The sequence below is a fragment of the Zosterops lateralis genome (genome assembly GCF_965231275.1).
Source record: "Zosterops lateralis genome assembly, chromosome: 1".
In the NCBI taxonomy this organism is placed as follows: domain Eukaryota; kingdom Metazoa; phylum Chordata; class Aves; order Passeriformes; family Zosteropidae; genus Zosterops; species Zosterops lateralis.
The window spans coordinates 6,493,244-6,512,101 of record NC_139762.1 but is presented as its reverse complement, the minus strand read 5'-3'; the positions used below and the strand labels follow the sequence as shown (position 1 = coordinate 6,512,101).

At 40.9% G+C, this 18,858-nt stretch overlaps 1 protein-coding gene across 1 annotated transcript in view; it reads right to left on the bottom strand.

Moving 5' to 3' along the window:
- LOC310908570 (sodium channel protein type 5 subunit alpha-like) overlaps positions 1–18,858 on the bottom strand; it is a gene marked incomplete at its 3' end in the record, with an annotated part of 214,572 nt that overhangs the window by 80,412 nt on the left and 115,302 nt on the right. The window contains 2 exon segments of the mRNA XM_083859729.1: positions 12,817–13,173; positions 14,608–14,781. Coding sequence (XP_083715855.1) covers positions 12,817–13,173; positions 14,608–14,781 — 531 coding nt within the window.

Here is an 18,858-nt window from a genome sequence, read left to right as displayed (position 1 = left end):
GCCCACAGACCTGAAAATTAAATCAGAGAGTCAAGAAATAATTAATATTATCTTTTCCCCTTTTTTTTTTTTTTAAATTTCAGGGAGAACACAATTTCCTTTAAAAATCTTACTTTCTAATCCATTTCCCAGGTTTAATATTATAATTTGGGTTCCACCACAAAATCACACTTTCCTATTAAGTGAAATGTGAAAAGGATACCTCTACAGTGGATTTGGGAGGTGTAAGGAGGTTCTGATTTTGTGCATTTTCCAAGTGCAGATTCCTGGGAGGGCAGAACAAAGTGACAGAGCTGCCTGCCAGCCAGGAGGCCTTCTTTCAGAAAAGCTCCAAAATAGATTTCTACCAGTAATTTTGCACAGTATGAAACCTCCTGCCTTCACAGCACATGGCTGGGCTTGTGCCTTTCACAGACCTCTGCTGGAGAAGCCCCATGGCTCAGGAATGGGACAAACCCCCACATTTCATTAAAGAAATGGGAGGATTTAGTAGCAGCGGTGCCAGTTACACCTCCAAAATGAAAGCCATGCCCTGCCAGGGGGGAACTGCTGACACATCCACCTCACTGCTGTCCTAAAAAGTGACCCATTGCATTTGCCAGCACCTGCCCCTGGGTCCCACAGTGTCCTCAGTGTCAGCCCATCCCCTTGGGTCTCTGGCTTAGCTGTGGCTAGTTCTGCACATTTCTTACTGATTCCTAAATTCCCAGGGAGATATCCATGGGAAAGAAGGGAAGGAGGTGGATGTCTTTATTGTACAAGATAAAGCTGGCTCTGAGCTGTGCTTTTCAGAGAAAACTTACTAGAAACAGAAGAAAAGCACTCCGAGGAGGATTGGCTACCAGCATCCTTCAATCCAAATACGTCCTCCACCACATGATCAAAGCAAACTCTTCTTTCCAAGCAAAACAACCTCATCTCTGACTTCCTTCTTATACCAGAAAAATCAAAGGCATTTGGCTGATGAGGAGATTTAAGAATTGTTTTATTCATTCATTGTACCTTGGGTGTGTCTGGCAGAAATCCTAGTAACTGGGGTTACTAAAAAACTTTCAGTGCAAGATGGGTAAGCAAAGGATAAATTTGATGGTGTCAGTTGTCCTTAAGAACACTTCTATGGGTTTATTCTCACTGCAAATCTGCTAGAGAGAAAGCAGGAACTGAGAGCCAGGGAGCTTGCCCATTTTATGATCTAAAAATTGCATCTCAATAGTAAACAAAGATCCATCCCTGAGGGCAAACAGCTGACTTCTCTTCCCCCAGGCAGGATGGCTTTGTAGCTGCTCTCCCCAGCCAGGGCTGTCCCCTGAATGCCCAGGCACCAGCTGAGATGGGGTGGCCAGGGAATGTTGGTTTTCTTGCCTCAGTTTCTAGAGGAAGCCCCCCTGCCTGTGTTTTCAAATAGAGATTCTTCAGCAGGCACTTTGCACTTTCTGAATCCCCCAGAGATTTCAGGATGAAACAACATCCAAATGTGGGAGACAAGAGAAGTTCAGGAGGGGGGAAGGGACATGGAAGTCTTCCTACAAGAAACACCTGTACAAAAGAGTTTGTAACACAAGGAGCAAGAGAGTGCTCTCAGTTGTGCAATGCCAATGAATGAGTCTGTTTGAGGGGGGCCAGAAAGAGAAGGGAACTTGTGGTGGGGAGGAGGCTGAAAACAGAGGAAAAAGGGCATAAACTGCAATTAGAGCTTCTTGAAAACCTTCCACCCCCAAAGATTTTGAAACTTTCCATGAAAATTCAGCATGGAAAGCATCAAGTATATTTTGATCCAAATGCTAAGGTCACTTGGCATGTACCATTTCCATGAGAAAACATGACTGTGACCTACAGATGGCAAAGCTTGGTCAAAACACAAAACCACTTTTGCATTTAATTAGTTACAGGAATTTCAAATGGCTTCAGGACAGTGTCTTGGAACTTGCTTGGGTGTTGGGAAGGGTGAAGCCAAGATACACAGTGAGATGGAGCTCAGAGAAGATGTCATGGAAAGCAGAAATCCAGAGCAATGTGGAAACAGGAGGAGGTTTGCCCTAAGAGTGAGACTAGGAAGATTACAGCAGAAATATGAGGGAATGTGAAAAAGGGAATTATAACCACCTCTCCTGTGGAGATAGGCTGAGAGAGTTAAGGGACTTCAGCCTGGAGAAGAGAAGGGTCTGGGAAGAACTTAGAGCACCTTCGAGTGCCTAAAGGGGTGACAAGAGAGCTGGAGAGGGACTTTGGACATGGGCGTGTAGTGGTAGGACAAGAGGTAATGGCTTTAAACTGAAAAAAGAGACATTTAGATTTGATATATGAAAGAAATTTTACCCTGTGAGCGTCGTGAGGCACTGGAAGAGGTTTCCCAGAGAAGTTGTGACTGTTCCATCCCTGGAAGAATTCAAGGCCAGGTTGGAAGGGCTTTGGAGCAACCTGGGACAGTGAAGGTGTCCCTGCCCATGGTGGTGGTGGTGGTGGTGGGGTGTTTGGAATGAGATGCTCTTTAAGGCCCCTTCCAACATAAACCACTCTTTGATTCTAAGACAGTGAAGACCAGAACTGACTAAAATGGAAGAAAATACATTTTAGGTAGAAGATAATTAAAGGAATGGCAGATTTGGCTCATATTCAATTAGAACTAATTTAAGCAAGATTCTGGCTAAGGATGACCCAAAGAAAACAAGAGGAAAAAATTAACACATGAATCTGGAGTCAAGGAAATAGAACAAAAGGGACTTAAATAGCAGCAAAGAAATAAAAATTATAAGAGAGATGAAAAATCAAGGTTTGACTCTCCTTTCCTTTGTATTGTTTGTGGTAATATAAAAGTGATGCAGTAGATCTGTATCTGTTGGAGATTCTCCTCAGTTAGTGTGGGTCAGTGGGTATATTGAATTTTGAGGAGTTTAACACAGTAAGACACAGACAAGTGGAACTTCAGGAAGATGAAGAAATGTGAAATAATAGCAGGAGACCAAAGGCAGGACCCCTTTGACTGCAGGAATTTCTTACTATTCAATAAGACCCCAAAAGGCAGGAAATTGGCATCTGATCCCATGTACTACATTCATTTTCCAAATACGTTATTCAGCATTTTTCCTTGGGAAGCTACAGACCATGTTGCCACATATGTGCTGGTTGGAGAAATCTAGTTATGAATGTGCACTGTACATGGAAAAGATAAATTCCAGTGTCTCTTAAATATCATACACCTGCTAAGAAGGTTAAGTCTGACACGACTCACTGGTTGCTTCACATATTCTTTTTAACAAAGTATTTCCAGAGGCAACTGTTAGAATGAACAGCTCACTGCTTAGTTTTGGTGAAGAAAAATAATATTTGTAATAGTTTTTTTTTTGTTTGTTTGGGTTTTTTTTTTTTTTTTAATTTTAGACAAAAGTATAAGATGTTCAGGAGTAGTGAATAATGTATTAATTTTGTACCACCTGGTCTAGCATTAAAACCTTTCCTTTCCCTCAGTACATGTTAGGAATAATTCTGTTGTCATTATCCTTTCAATGACATCCAGACAACTTGCACTGTGACATTAATAAAAAGAGACACATTTAGTTGTACCTACCTTTGCACACTCTTGCCCAATTAAATTTGACTCAGTGCCTTCTAGATTTTTAATAACTACCCAGCTATTAGCAAGAACTTAACCACTGACAAACCCCTACTTACACTACAAATCAAGGACACATGTAGTACAAAAAATGGGCAGGTTTACCCTACTGGTGCTTACTACATCAACAGGGCTGCAGTTTTCCAAATAATAACTTAGGTCCCCCTCAACCCCTTGGAACACAACCAAATCTCAGCAAAGAATCCACTAGAATCTTCACAAATAAAATATGTATGAGAACATGAAACATACATATGGTGTATTTTATTAAAATATTTAATCTTGTCAGTAGTTCATAAAATGGAGTCAATGCTTAAACAATATTTTTAGAGAAATATCTTGGATTTGGAAACACAATTAGAACAAAAGGCACGAGGATGGTTTCCAAGGAGTTGGGCCAATTCAATTAATGTATTACAATTCTTCTTCCTTCATATTTCCAAGACACCTCACACTCACAAAAGTTAATGGAAGATAGTTTTGTATTCCCTTATATACATGCCTATGGAAGAGCACTAGCATTGTTAACAGATTTTATTTCTCTCTGCTATATCCCAGTGACTCATTTATAGATCAAGAAGCAATATTTATAATTCTACCAATAAAAATCTGCACCAAATGCCAAAATCTGTCACAGTCCACTAATGTATCTGCTTTGGATTATTGCTTTGGGAATTCCTTATGCCACAAATAAATAATAATAAAAAAAAATAACCTTAGCCCATTTTTTGTTTTCAGCCTCTTTGAGCTGCAACAGAAGCAAAAGCTCACTCCTCTTCTGTATACCAACTTCTACTGGGATTTGAGCTAGCTGTATTTTCAAATGTCTACCTTTCTGTGGATGAATACTGCAGGAAAAAAATTGGCAGATTTTAGTATATATTCGACAGGAACACCTTATAATACTTTGAAAATGCACTTGTACCCTAATACAAGATACAAGCTCAGATTTAGTCGCCAAGTGCCAAGACTCAGCTCTTCAGAGCAAGATACAGACTCTCATAAATCTGAAGTGACAGAAAGAAGCAAGTTACTTTTTAGAAGTAGGTTTTGAAAGTAGTCACTCCTCCCATCTATTTTCAGGTGCATTTTCCTCACATATCTTGGGTGAAGCAGCTCTAAACCCCCCCAGATTTGAAAAGTGTCCACTCAATCTACCATAGAATGGCATTTTTGAAACACAGCCATCTTTGATGGCTCATCATAAATACAGTGAGGTTAATTTCCCCAGACTTTTTAGCACCAGCATCTGGTGTGACACATGGGGGCAGGATATATCTACCCAATAAAATAAATTATCGTTATTTATGTGGGTACTGATAAATCATACAGCATTTAAAGCCTGGAGTGGCAGGGAAAAACTTTGTGTTTAAAGTAACCCACAAGAGGATGGAGGCTTTCCATCTCTACTAGGAGCCATCAGAGGCAACTGGACTGATTGATGGTGGATGTCAGGATTTAATTTTTTAAGCATCAGACAATGCCATCTGTTTCTGGTGGACATTTCTTTAACCCTGAGGATGTTCAAACACTTAAGTAGATAAAGCCAGATGTTTGCCCAAAGACATTGACTACCTGAGTGCTCTGCTTCCCAGGCACTTCTCAAGAAAGGATGGGTAATGGGGAATACAAATAGCTAAAATTGCTTTGGGACACACAGAGTGTTCAGGTAGCTGGCATGGAAATTATGAAGGGAGCAGCTGGGAAACGTGCTGGGCTTTAGCTGCCTCCCTCTGAGGTTTGAGCTCTCCAGTATCACACCAAATGTTCCTGCTGCCAGACATAAGAACAAACTAGTAGAAGTAAAAAGGATGGTGACATGCTGACAGCTGTTCTGACACCACTTTCTGCGTGTCCCCAGCTGAGCTTATCCATGGATTCTGGGCTGGATCCATGAATCCTGCAGAGCCACATGTGACTCAGGAAGGGAAACTCTCCTCCCTTCCAGGAGCATCCAAACTGATGAGACAGACTCGAATGACACTTCACTTCTCACTAATGATCCCTTGGGCTCCCTGGCTTCTTCTGGACCCTCCAACTCTCCAGCCCTTGCTGCCAGTATTTCCCAGCTCTCATTATGGCTCCTGCAGCTCTCTGATCAATCCTCCTCCCTGGTGCCCCATGTGCCCTTTGCTCTGCAGATTTTGTCTGTCCTGACGATGACTGTTCCTGACGTGCCCGTTCCTGCCTGTTTGTCTGCTGGCCCTCTCGGCTGATGTAACCAAAACACAAATGCATATTTACAGAACGTTGGGAGCTGCTGAAAGAGCAGATGAGGTGAACAGCAGCATCCAGGACATGAGCATAGGGGTGCAGAGAGAGGGGAGGGAAGGGAGTGTTCATGGAAGATTTGGGACAACATGAACTCTCTTCAAATCTCTTTTGGCTTCCCTAATCCTTGCAAAAAGCTGTTTTTCCAGAGGTTTCACATAATTTCATCTTATCCTTTCTTCTTTTCATTGTGCAAGAAGTGGAACTGATGGACCCCAAGGAGAGTATGTGCTTACAAGTAGAAGTACAACATATAAAGCTTGAGGACACTGTAGACCTCTACTGTGGTTCGAAAATTAAAAATTCAAACCCTAAATGTTGTAATTTGGGCTGTCATATCTTCTTCCCAAACCTGCTTTAATTTCCAGCAAGCAGATCTAACCTAGTTAGATTTGCAATTAGAAGGTACACAATATTTTAAAATTCCACTTCATTTATATTAATTATTAGATGCAATACAAATACTACATTTTCCTCCAAGGAGATTAACCTTTATTCACGCAGTGGATGTCTTCAGTGGCCCCCATGAGTAAGTCATGTTTGTTATTAAATGCAAAAATAATTACTTGATTCAGGGCAGCAAGTCTTGCTGGAACCCTTGAGTTAAGCATTTCTCTAGGGATAGACTGTAAAAATCACAAAAATGGGCCTTTGGTATTCCAGATTTGTACATCATTTGAAAAGAAAATAAGGAGATAGCTGGAAAAGTGCTATCATATGCCATCAAAATTCCATTTTCATTCATTTATTGACAAAGGTAATCTGAATTAAAGAGGCCTTGTACTTTTTGGGGTAAAACAACCATTCATCACCCTTTAAAAAGTTTTATGAAACTTGAAATTCCCTGGTTTAATGCTTCCTGTCTTTTAAAATCATTGGAGTTTTGATGTATCTTCCCTCAGTGACAGCCCTATCATGTCAGGCAGAAATACAAATCTCCATCTGAAGACCACCTTTGACCATCCTAATATGCTTTGGTTGTCTGAGCTCCTGAAATGTAAAATTGTAATCCACTTTTACCCAGGCCTGCAAGATGCTATTTTGCTATTACTTCTGGTTTTACCACAAGGGATAATGATAGTTTTCTGTACCCATTTCATTTAAACAAAGAGAAAATATGACATTACCATAAGCCTCTTTCAAGCCCAGTTGTGTTCTGACAAGAAATTTGCAGTGATGGAGAAGCACCAGCATTGAGTGAGACAGGGCTTTATGGATACTCCTACACTAATAAATTAAATGTGCTCTGGGATATTTTCTGGCACTGAAGGAAAATGCAAAAGATCATCTCGATCCATATTATTAAACTTCTTCCTACTCTGCACTGACCACAATATTCCAGCTGGGATAGACCTGTGCAGTCTCCAAACATCCAGCCAGTTGATGGATTCCCACAAGGTGGGCTACCAGTTCTCCTTCACAGACTCACGGGCTCACTCTTAAGTTACTCAATTGGAGATCATTGTGCTCAATCATGGTACTCAGTAATTAACCCTAGAAAATGGTTTATACAGAAGCAAAGGCCCCATGTTGAAGAACATGCAATCCATATATCAGCCCTGTCTCACACATTTACACACTACGCATTACAGATGACTCTTCTGTGTTTTTTGATCTGTTTTCTTGACTCTAAACATTGAACTAAAGGTAACTTAAGCAAACAAAGCAAAAATAAAAAAAATTAGATAGGCACATGGGACTCAGTGACACCTTATATTGCATAGGGTTTGTTATTTAAGAAAGTGATTCAGGACAGGGAATTGCTGTGAATTTTTCTCATAGATTAAGCTTCTTATAAAGCTGTAGTCATTTCTCTTGTCCACCCAAACAATCGTCCCAATCCCAAATCTCTCTCTTGCACATCTGTCAGGCCAGGATCTGTGCTAAATGACCCTTCATCTTTCTTGTCTTTCTCCTCCTTCCAGGCCATTATTTCCATCCAGGTTGCATTTGTGGTGCCCAGGACAATGTTCTCGTGGTCAGGAGGGACACTTGTAAAAGAACAGGATGAAGTGGAAGCACTAAGAAGTTCTGCAATGCTCCCATTCAAAGAACCACCTCCTGCTTTGGGTCGGAATGGACCTTAAAATCACCTGTTTTCAACCCCTCTGCCATGGGCATGGAACCTTCCACTAGACGAGGTTACTCAAACCCCTGTAACTTGATTTTTCTTTCTTGCCCAGCTGCAGAACTGTGTGTCTGTCAAAACAGCTCAGGTAACAAATTTTATCAACAGACTGTCTGTTCAAGAAGGAAAAGGTGGTGAATGACTCGTAATGAGGTTCTGTCGGTGTCTGGCCAGTTTGAGAATCCACGGATGTTAACCTGATGAAAGTTTAGTGGGACTTTCCCAGAATATTTCTTCAAGAATCTGTCCTACATGGACAGGTAAGGCATGTAGGCAGGCAAAAATCTCTTCCACCAAAGAACAGGACATTTCCATATTTCTGCCTGTCCCGTGGGCCAAATTATAACAGAAAAAAACACCCATAAAGGCTCCCTGAGATGTGGAAGCAGAATAGAAAGACAGGTTTCAGGCACATTTGGCTTTTTCAGAGAAAAGTTTCCACTGAGTTTAACCAAAGTGGTCACTTTAAATCTCATCCAAATCCTCTGCTGCCACGCACTGAAATTACCATAGGAAAACACAGGACCAGAAGGTCCTCTTGGGTCAACATATCAAGCCACATGGGGATTTCTACAGCTGAGTTCGCCTCCTAGGATGGCAGGGACAGAAATAGGTAGTTTTAGGGGCTATTTAGTCCAATATATTTAGATTTTTTGGGTGGTAAGGTATTTTATGGCTTCACAGACTCCATTAACCAGATCTGACTATAAAGGCAACTCCATGTAATTATTTCAGTGACTGATACATATACTCTCAAACATTTTCTGTTGGTAAGCTACAGGATCATAACATAAATATTTAAACAGGGCTGAGTGCATGACCTTACACTTTGTATTTCATAATTCCATGCATCATGCATTAATTCAATAATGGTTATGCAATCCTGCCTGCAGGACAGTGTGATACCCTAGAAATTGGTTGTGCTTTCTACCTTTGTGTTCTCAGAAAACATCGTCAATATTTTCCTGAGTGAAGGGACAGCAGGGGAAAAAATAGGCTAGGACTGATCCTAAAGGAGAAATTCCATTCTTATATTTTGCTTTTAAGGAAAATTCTTAAGGTGTCACTTTCCCGGCTACAGATCCTACATGTTTACACGCTTGTGACTCCAGTAATGCAGGGTGGAAATGGAGCAGTGATTTGCCAGTTTGTGGTGGACTGGGGAACAGGGGTGGATGTGCCATGGGTACTGGGATGTGTGAATGGAACAGAGGTGAGACAATAGCAGCCCAGAGGACCAGTTAATGCCCTGAAGTTCTGTGGAAGTAACACTAAGAGATGCTTTTTGGGTCATACACAGCCCAGCTGGAGCAGGAGCAGTGAGAGTGAGTGCACTACAATTTCCTAAAAGGTGGCTGTGCTCAGGTGGGGGTTGGTCTCTTTCTCCAGGCAGCAACTGACAGAATAAGAGGACACAATCTTAAGCTGCACCAAGGGAAATATAGGTTGGATATCAGGAAAAAGTTTTTCATGGAAAGAGTGATAAAGTACTGGAATGGTCTGCCTTGGGAGGTGGTGGAGTCACCATCCCTGGATGTGTTTAAAGAAAGACTGGATGTGGCACTCGGTGCCGTGGTTTAGTTGAGGTGTTAGGGCTGGGTTGGACTCAATGATCTTGAAGGTCTCTTCCAACCTGGTGATTCTGGGATTCTGTGAATTTCTGAGGCACATCGGGCTGTCCTTCCCTGGGTGGCACTTCAGGAGACACTGGCTGGAGCCATCCTTCATCCTTGTGGCCAACAGAGGGTAAAAGTGTGGCTTGGCCAGTGTGGGTCATGCACACCCAGCGAGGCTGGGAGGTTGTTCTGCCCCTGATGGAAGTGTCACTTTTATTGCCCAGCACACACAGCTGTCCCCTGAGAAGTGGCTGGTGTCACACTGGCTCTCACACCAGCTGACCTGCCAGAGCAAGGGGCACTAGGACCTGCCTCGTGATCCCAATTCTCCTGCATCATCCTAATTCCTGTCTTTGGTGGTTTTCATTGTTCACCCCAGTAATAGAAATATACAATCAAAACACATTAAGAATCTTAAACTTCAATTCTTAACACATTTTTTATTGTATATTTCATTTGAAAACTTAACAAAAAGCATAATTATTCACTTAGCTATTTCAGAAGCTCTCTCTCAAAGAGGAGGAAGAAATTCTTATGATCTGTCTGGTTTGGCTCTACCTCCTAAAGCAGCCTCAATGACTCTAAAATGCCAGCTGGCAAGAGCAGCACAGCTTTATTGTGTAAAAGGCAGTTACACAGCACATAGTTCTCCAACTATATTGTAAAGTTTAGTTCCTTGAAGATGATTCACTCATCAGCTGACCAGCCTTAAATATAGTTTCATGTGGCATTGCACACAAATTGTCCAAGACATTTTCAGGATATATGAATACAACCAAAGACTAAGGATATACTAAAATTCCTTTCAACAACTGGGCTGCTCTATAACACAATGTTGCCCAGGGCAGTAACTAAGTTTCCTGGCCTTTCCTTCCACCACTCCTTTGAATTTATGTTAGTGAGGCTGGATAAGACCTGCAAACCTAATCAGTGAACATGCCACACAATTGCAGTGGTTGTAACAATTTCAACACCAGTTTGCAGACTTTACAGGAGTTCAAGAGCCAGTTGGCTCCATAATTCTCAGCCTTGCTGTTGGAAAAGTGACCACAGACATCAACATAAGGCAGATGTGACAGATGAAAGTATTTAATTTAGATGCATGTAGGGATGTGCTACACTAAGATTTTCTCCATCCCTCCAAACACTATGGAAGCATTTAGAGTCCAAATGAGATACAACCTCAGGATAATATTCCTTATCAGAACTGGCTTTTGAAACTCAGAGGAGGAAAAAGGATCTCAGCAAGTTAAGAGGGATTTTGCTGGCACAGATGCCAACAGAGTTACACGTGAAAGTTTTCACACATGAGTATTTTTATTTTATATTTTCTTTGAAAGGGCTTGTGGAGCTTTTTAGCTGCCAGAACTTTTGTATCTTATGATGTTATGCAAGCAAGTAAGTGAGTTGGTGAGTTCAACCCACTCTTACTGAAGAAAGCAAGGATTTTGCTGATGCCAGAGGTGTAAGATGAACCTCTTCTCTACCTGCAAACCAATATCATGAAATCTCCATGTTGGCTCTGGATAAGTCTCATGATTCAGAATCTGTGGTTCTTTTCACCACCGTTATTACCAATAAATAATTTCCTTATTTTTTTTCCTATGAGTGACCAAACACATGAATCATTCCTCTTTATCAGTCTTTGCCACATCCTTACAGAACTGTTGGCTGAAAAGAGTAAAGCCAGCAATTTTTTTCTTTCAGCTGACCAATAACTTCAGCTTATCCATGCTGACAGAGTTTTTCAATATCTGGTTTTACATCTGGGACAGTGTTTTTTTGAGCATTGAAGGTTAAGTATACATAGTTAATGTTAATGCAGTCTCTGCTGAGCCAGATTTCATATTTAACAGAACTTATGCACACTGATGAGTGTTAATATCTAAGGGTATCAGATGTTGCTAATTCACATCTTTTAATAATCCATGAATATTTCAAATGTTAACATTTCCCCCAGAATTTAACACATATTATTTCCAGCTTTCATCGTCATACACAGAACACATTGCTTAATGGCAGGGGGAGATCAACTTTCTAGATCTCAGGCTAAACTCTCCTAAAAGATATAAAAAATAATTTTTTTCCTAAATAAAGAAAGTAATATTTTGCCCCAGCTCTTCTAATCAAATTTAATTCAGAGGAAAATTTATAGAAATGGCAAATCATAGAAAAAAACATAAATAATTTCCCACTTCCTGAGTAATCACAGTTTAATCTTTCGACTTTTATTTTAAAAAACCCTAAAAAATATACCTTGTTCTTGCAATCAACATCTTCAGTGCGAAAATAACTGTTACAGTTTAGGTTAATGTAAACAAAGCAACACACTTTTCTTTTCTACAAGCTCTTTCAAGAACTTATCTACCCCACCAGCTGAGAACCAAAACATTGGGTTACTTAAAAGCAAAACAACCACTAAAAGCAATCGGTAGCAAAACCCAACTTTTTTTTTTTTTTTTTACAGCAGCATCTACTATTAAACAACTCACTACATAAACAGTAAAGGCCATTAGAGCCACAATATCAAAGATGCTCTGTAAGCTGAACAGGCAAAACATTTCCACGATGACTGAAAGCCAGCAAAGCGCTCCTTAAGATGTCAGCAGGGAAATATAATTCAGTCTTAATAGGTTCAGAGCTTATGTAAGCCATGCTTATGGGATAGTCTATTAAAAAAGCAGCAAGTGAGCCAGTGACATTACTGTAAACAAAACCTGCAGCTTCCTAAAACATGCAGGCTAAAGACATTCAAAACTTTGCTCAAAGACACTGTGCTATGGTAAGGTCTGTGTGTTATGGGCCAGAAGTGAAGGGAAATAGAAACATGTCCCAAAACAGGGATAGTTGAGGTGATATGCTCACACCTGTACAAAAAAGAGATCAGGAATGCCTTCAGCCCCATGAACGGCCCAAGAAATAAAATCATTGTGATCAACCCTGTGCCTTTCTTCTAGTAAAACATCTGCTCTTCTGAAAAAAACAGTAAGACCTCATTCCCAACTAGTCAATTAGTAATGCAACTTTCTGTTTGGGATAGGAGCAAATTTCTCTTGGTGGCGACTTGGTTCATTGAATTAAAATCGTGGGGACAATGTGAGATTTGCTGTTTCTGGATTGAAAAAAAATGGTACATTTGCACATGCCCACCAGGAAAGGAAGAAAAAATAAAAACCATCTTGAGAACTCACCACCAGGTTTCCTATTACCATGACCAACAAGAAGACGAGAAGGCACAGCGGCTGCCCAGCTACTTCCATACAGTCCCACATGGTCTCGATCCACTCTCCGCACAAAATCCGGAAGATGATGAGGAAGGAGTGGAAGAAGTCATTCATGTGCCACCGTGGAAGGTTGCCAGTCGTGCTTATCTTCTTCACATTGTCCAAGTAGCTCTTCCCAAAGAGCTGCATCCCCACCACAGCAAAAATAAAGACGATGATGGCCAGCACGAGAGTGAGGTTACCCAGGGCGCCCACGGAGTTGCCAATGATTTTAATGAGTGTGTTTAAGGTCGGCCAGGACTTTGCCAACTTGAAGACTCGCAGCTGTGAATGGAACATAAACAACAGTGTCAGCTCACAGGAGCATCAGCCATTTCAGGCGATGAATTATTAAAGTGAGTAAAACGTGAAAGATGTTAAATGCCGCAGTGCGTGTGGTACAAGGTGATTTTAGCCATACTTCCTGTTAACCTCATTACTTCTATTAATAAAACATCAGCTGGGCTTCTCAGATGAGAATTAAGTTTTCTTGAGCTGTGCTTTGCCTGGTTAGATAGACACGGTTTTAATGGCACATTCCCCCACTGGTGGGGAAAGGATGGAAGGATGAAATTTATTTCTTAGTATTTTCTTTTGTGTTGGTTTTCCTCCTCAAAATAAACAGCCTGGCAGGCATCTGGAGAGAGGGGGTTCAGGTTTGGTCCCACAATGAGAGAAGGAATTCCTCTTTGCTCAGTCAGATGTTATTAGCTGTTAGCTCCCAGGGTGAAAATCACCTCTGTGCTGAGGATCACGCAGTCTGTGCACAGCCCACGGCCCACTTAAGACCTATTTTAAGGATGTAAATGGTGCCTAGCCCTTGTGCTGTGTTTTCAGCTGAAGGTTTAAATTAAGCCCTATTGAAGCAAGATTGCTCCAAAAACTGAAGGGAGACACTTAGGACAGTGATGGAAAATTTAAGCTTTTGAGCAATGCAGAGAATTTTGGGGGAAAAAAAAATCTTTTCTTTTTCTGGTAAATGTAATCACAAGGGCTTATTTTCCTGATCTTTAAAATTTTGAAGACATATCATGGCCAGAATAGTTAGCATGGACATCCTGGTACATGAAGTGCAACACAAATGTCAGGCTGGAAAGTACTTTTCTGTTCCAGCATTTTGCCAATCTCTTATTAATAGAACACCACTGCCCCTGCTTAACAAAGGAGCTGACAGCTAAGGAGTTCCTGTGAAAGACAGATGCTATGTTATGCTGATCAGTTCTAGAAAAAAAAAGAAATCTCTTTCTGAATATTTCAAAGACATTTTCTTTTGACAACATCTAAAAGAACAGTGGCATGTTTATAACATAATTTAGGAATAACAGCTCCTAAAACAACAAGTTATCAGCTCTTGCATTTCTTGGGCTATCAATTTCCAACTGTCTGTGCTAACAGGTGTACAGGTATAAAATGGCAGATCTTTATTACAAATTGGAATTCAAATATTTTAAGTGTGCTACAAGTACCTGGCACAGCTAGAAGGAATCAAATTATGTTCTCATTTACCCTGATGTAAATCTGGAACAATTCCATTTATCCCACAGTAATTAGTGTCACATACTGTTCACCAGTTTGCAGCAATTACAGGCAGATGCGTTTTTCAGAAAATATGTTGCATTCATGTCAGAATGTCAGAGTTTATATGTAATTAAAAAAAAAAAAAATTAAAAAAAAAATATAAAAAAAAAAAGATGGTTAGGAAGAAAATAAGACCATTACCAGTCGAAAGGAGCGTAAGACAGACAGGTTCCCCATGCTGGACAAACCCAGTTCCATCAAGCTTAGAATAACAATTATGCTGTCAAAAATATTCCAGCCCTGTTGGAAATAGTAGTAGGGGTCAAGGGCAATTACTTTGAAGATCATTTCTGCTGTAAAGATCCCAGTGAAGACCTGCAGAAAGGAAATATGAAGTCAAACTAACATTTAAGTACAACTCCTTGCTTGTGGAGTTTCCACTCACACAAGTGAACCCAGCAGAAAGCCAGACACATTCTACAACCAAATATTTGCTTTTTTTGTGGCTGACAACTTAGCACTATTACAATTTTGTCTAGTCTTTCACAATAATATCTGATACTGCTGTAAACTTATAGTGACACCTGACTTCAGGACCTGGATTGGGACATACATTTCCATCTCCTTCCACCATATCCTTCCACCATCTGAATAATCGCAGTGTTAAAAAAAAGAAAAAAAAAAGGAGTAAAGGTGCCTTTTATAAAGGTTAAATCTATTCATTTCAGAGGAGAAAGCCAAGTGAATGGAGAGTGAGTATTAAGGGCTATTTGGGCTGCAGTGTATCTCATGTATTATCCATTTTTATTTTGTTCTTATAATCAATAGAAGGGCAATGCACGCCTCCAGTTATTCTGAGGTTATTGCTGGCAGCAAAGACGATTAGAAACTCTAATTTGAGTCCTGGTTTGGTTTTTTTAAATTTATTTATTTTTACAAATAGTCACAGCAATTTTCTTCTCATTGCATCTTGGGAACACATTGGTTATTTATGACCCAGTTCAAATGTCATATGGTAGAGCTTCTAATTGGAACATTTTTCTTTAAAACAACATATAAATATTACCTATGAGGCTGAGGGAGCAGGGAAAGGAAAGCTGCTGACAGCAAATTCACTTGTAATAGATTCCTGTAAAGTATCCCAGAGAATCAGATTTTGTCCTTTTGTATGTCCTGCTTAAGTAATGTTTTAAATGCATAGTGCAATGCTACAATCAACTTAAAATGACAAAATGTGGGCACCAAGCTTGTCATGTACTGTTTTATTTTCATTTCACATCTTAGTACAAGCTGCCCAGAGTCTTGTGTTTCTGGAAAATTCTGGAATTTCTGAAATAGAAATAGATACATTTGCAGAAATGGATAATATCTGTAAAATTAAAATACATGGTTTTCTATGAAACAATCAACATTAATGCACTTTGTAGGTCAAAATAGAGGGGGAAATCCAGAGGTCATGTATAACTAACATACAGTCAAGGAGAAATGTTCTCCTTCCAAGAAGTTGAATATTTGCAACATTAGCCCAGCAAAACTGATCAACTCTGAGAACAGAGATGAGACACCACTAAGACGTGAAAGGGAAAGAGTAAAATCATACAATTATGATATTAAGGAATAAAAATAAATTATCATGGCCTGAATTTGATGAGTGTTTGGCTTTGCTCTGCAATGCTTCAGGAATTAATTATTTCAAGTGGCCATTTACACAATTCCTTACGGAAAGCACCTTCTGTTCCCCCTCAGGAAAATGATATCTTGGATTGCAGCAATGCCTTGGGATGGAGCAACTTTCCATCACCACCTCATACCAAGAACACAACAAACAACCTGTCTCATATTTCTAATTAGCAAAGAACTTCTGAGTCACAGGGGTTAGAGATACCAAAGATTCCCACCACAGTACTCGAATATTTCCTGGGACAGAGAACAAGACAAAACTGAATGTCTGTGAAATTGTATCCAGGGGACTGCCTTAAAAAAACTACGAGACCACGCTGCACACATTATGCAACTCTCTTGCTGAGAAAATGACTCAGGAGGATCACTTTCTTTGCCTGAATCATTTTAATCAATAGCCTTCTGAGAAGGAAATGTCACAGCAAGACAGCAAAATGTCTGAGCCTTCCTGAAGGCATCAGGAGTTGTGTGTGTGTGTGTACCAGCCACAAATCCCACATGTCACCTGGTCCACTGTGCCCGCACAAGGGGCTGGGTGTTTCATGTGATAAAGGCTGGAAAAGAAAACAAGCAGCTTAACATCCCACTGGTGCTAAATATGACACTGCTGATGCGGAGCACTTTGTCTTAAAAAAAAAAAAAAAAAAAGCCTTTTACCTGTCATTTCAGCCACTTAGGCTTTAATGTTGCATAATGGTACCTCAGCTTCTAAAGGAAAACAGAAATTGAGGGAGCCTTGCTGTCTCCACTCATTTTTTTAAGTGGTGGCACTGCGTGTGCAGATGAACTCTGTACACGTGCTCAGCTGGCCCTCTGACACATTTGAAAATGTTCATTCCTGTAAGGGATGAACTGAAGGGGCCTGAAAGTAGCAGGTGCTGAATGAAGTAGATGGGCAATCACAGCGGGAGAGCCCCAAAGACTGGCAGATCCAGGGAAGGAAAAATCTATATTCCATTTCCATTCTTTCCTTTCTCTCAGAAACATTTGCTCAAAGTGGGGAAAAAAAAAAAAAAAAAGGCAAAGACCTGCCCTCTTTAATATTTCCCCTGTTTAATGCTAGCATAATCACTCAAAGAGGGTTAGATGTAACGGGAAGACAGCCAGCCAGCCAGTGTGGGGGCAGAGGGGGGGCTGGCAGTCTGCAGCTTAGGGGATGCAGTCACCTGGCAGCCTGCCCTGGAGCTGGGACTCCCTTCCCTTTCACAGGGAATTGCAAAAAATGTCAATTTTCATTACAAATGACTTTGCAGAATCTTCCATAAAATGGAGTTACCTTTCTCTGACCTGCTCTGCTCATAATTAATCCAGTTATGTGGGGGTTTAGTAAAGCTGGTGAGGGTGAGCTGGGACAGTCTGGGCTCCCACAGACCCAAGCTGGGATCCCAGGAGAAGGGGAACCCTGAGCCATCAGCCTGCTACAAAAAAATACAGGCAGGCTGTTTCGCTTACTTTACACTTCAGCACAAAGAAGACAAATAGCTCTAGGCAGTGCTAAGAAACTCACGGTGAGATTTTTCTTTTTTTTTTTTTTTTTTTTTTTTTTAAGCAAAATTTTGCAAAATTTCCTTTGTAAAATTTCTCTCTCTGCAAAAATTTAAAAAGTGTCTTTCCGCAAAATTTCTCTGTCTGCAAAATTCCTGTCTCTACTGATTGTCTAATTTCGTGATGGCACCTGGCACAGCCCTGCTCAGCCCTGGCAGGTCTACAGGAGCTGTGCTGGCAGGAGGGATGCCAAGGGCTAAAGTTTCACTGCCTGTGGTCTGCAAAGGGGGAAGCCGATCTGCCAAAAGCAGAGTGAGGAGCAGACACCTTGACTACCCCAAGTGCCAGAGAGGGAAGTGGCAGCTTTGCCACCTGCTTCAATGGATGCAAAGGAATTTTTTCAAGTCATCTTAGAAGGCCACAAATTGTTGAGCAACAAGAAGGAATGCTGGCTGCAAAGTGAAGCTGGATACAGTCCTGTAAGATGATTTCCAAGCTATCCTTATCTACTGCTTTCTGCAGAGGGCAAGAGCATGGGTTTGGAGCAAGAGAGACCCAAACAGATTTCTGCTTTGCACAACAACAGAGGGAGATTTGCCAAGACACATCAGCTGAAAAGCTGAAGACAGGTCCCACAGCCAAGAGGAATAACCTCAACCTGCCCATGGAAGCCCATGGAAGCTACAAATAACAAGGACCAGGGTAAAGAAAAAAAAACATCTCTATGTGTTATATCCCATATTCTAGGCCTGATACAAAATCCCCGGTTATTGCTATGACCCACCTAAACCTGCCAGCAGGGGAGGCTTCTCAGTGAAGTCAGGTCTCACATCTGGAGTGCCTCTGTGTGCACCCACTGTGGTCAATGGATACTAAAGGCAAAGCCCTACAGGCCACTGTTCACCTTATCCGAAAGTAAATGTCTCTACAATGTCACATTAATGGGGCTTGAAACTGTCCATTGCTTTCCATTGACTTTAAAAAGAGACAAAGACAACTGGCACAGACAAGCTCCTATGCTGTAAATACCTAAAGTTGGGTGACATGAATCCAGCTTTGAGATACTGAAGTCTTTGCTTTTACAGAAATGAAGGGCTTTTTTTTAATCTCTGCTGTGAGCTCCTCAAATGCAAACTTAGCAGCATCCACCTTCCAGATTCCCCAGATCCCTTATGTTATAGGATATCTCTGCTGCTACCACTACATTTTAGGGGCAATCCCACCATGCCATAGCCAGATGGCCTGTGCCTTTTCTAATTCAGACCCCTCTACAATTAAAAGGATTCT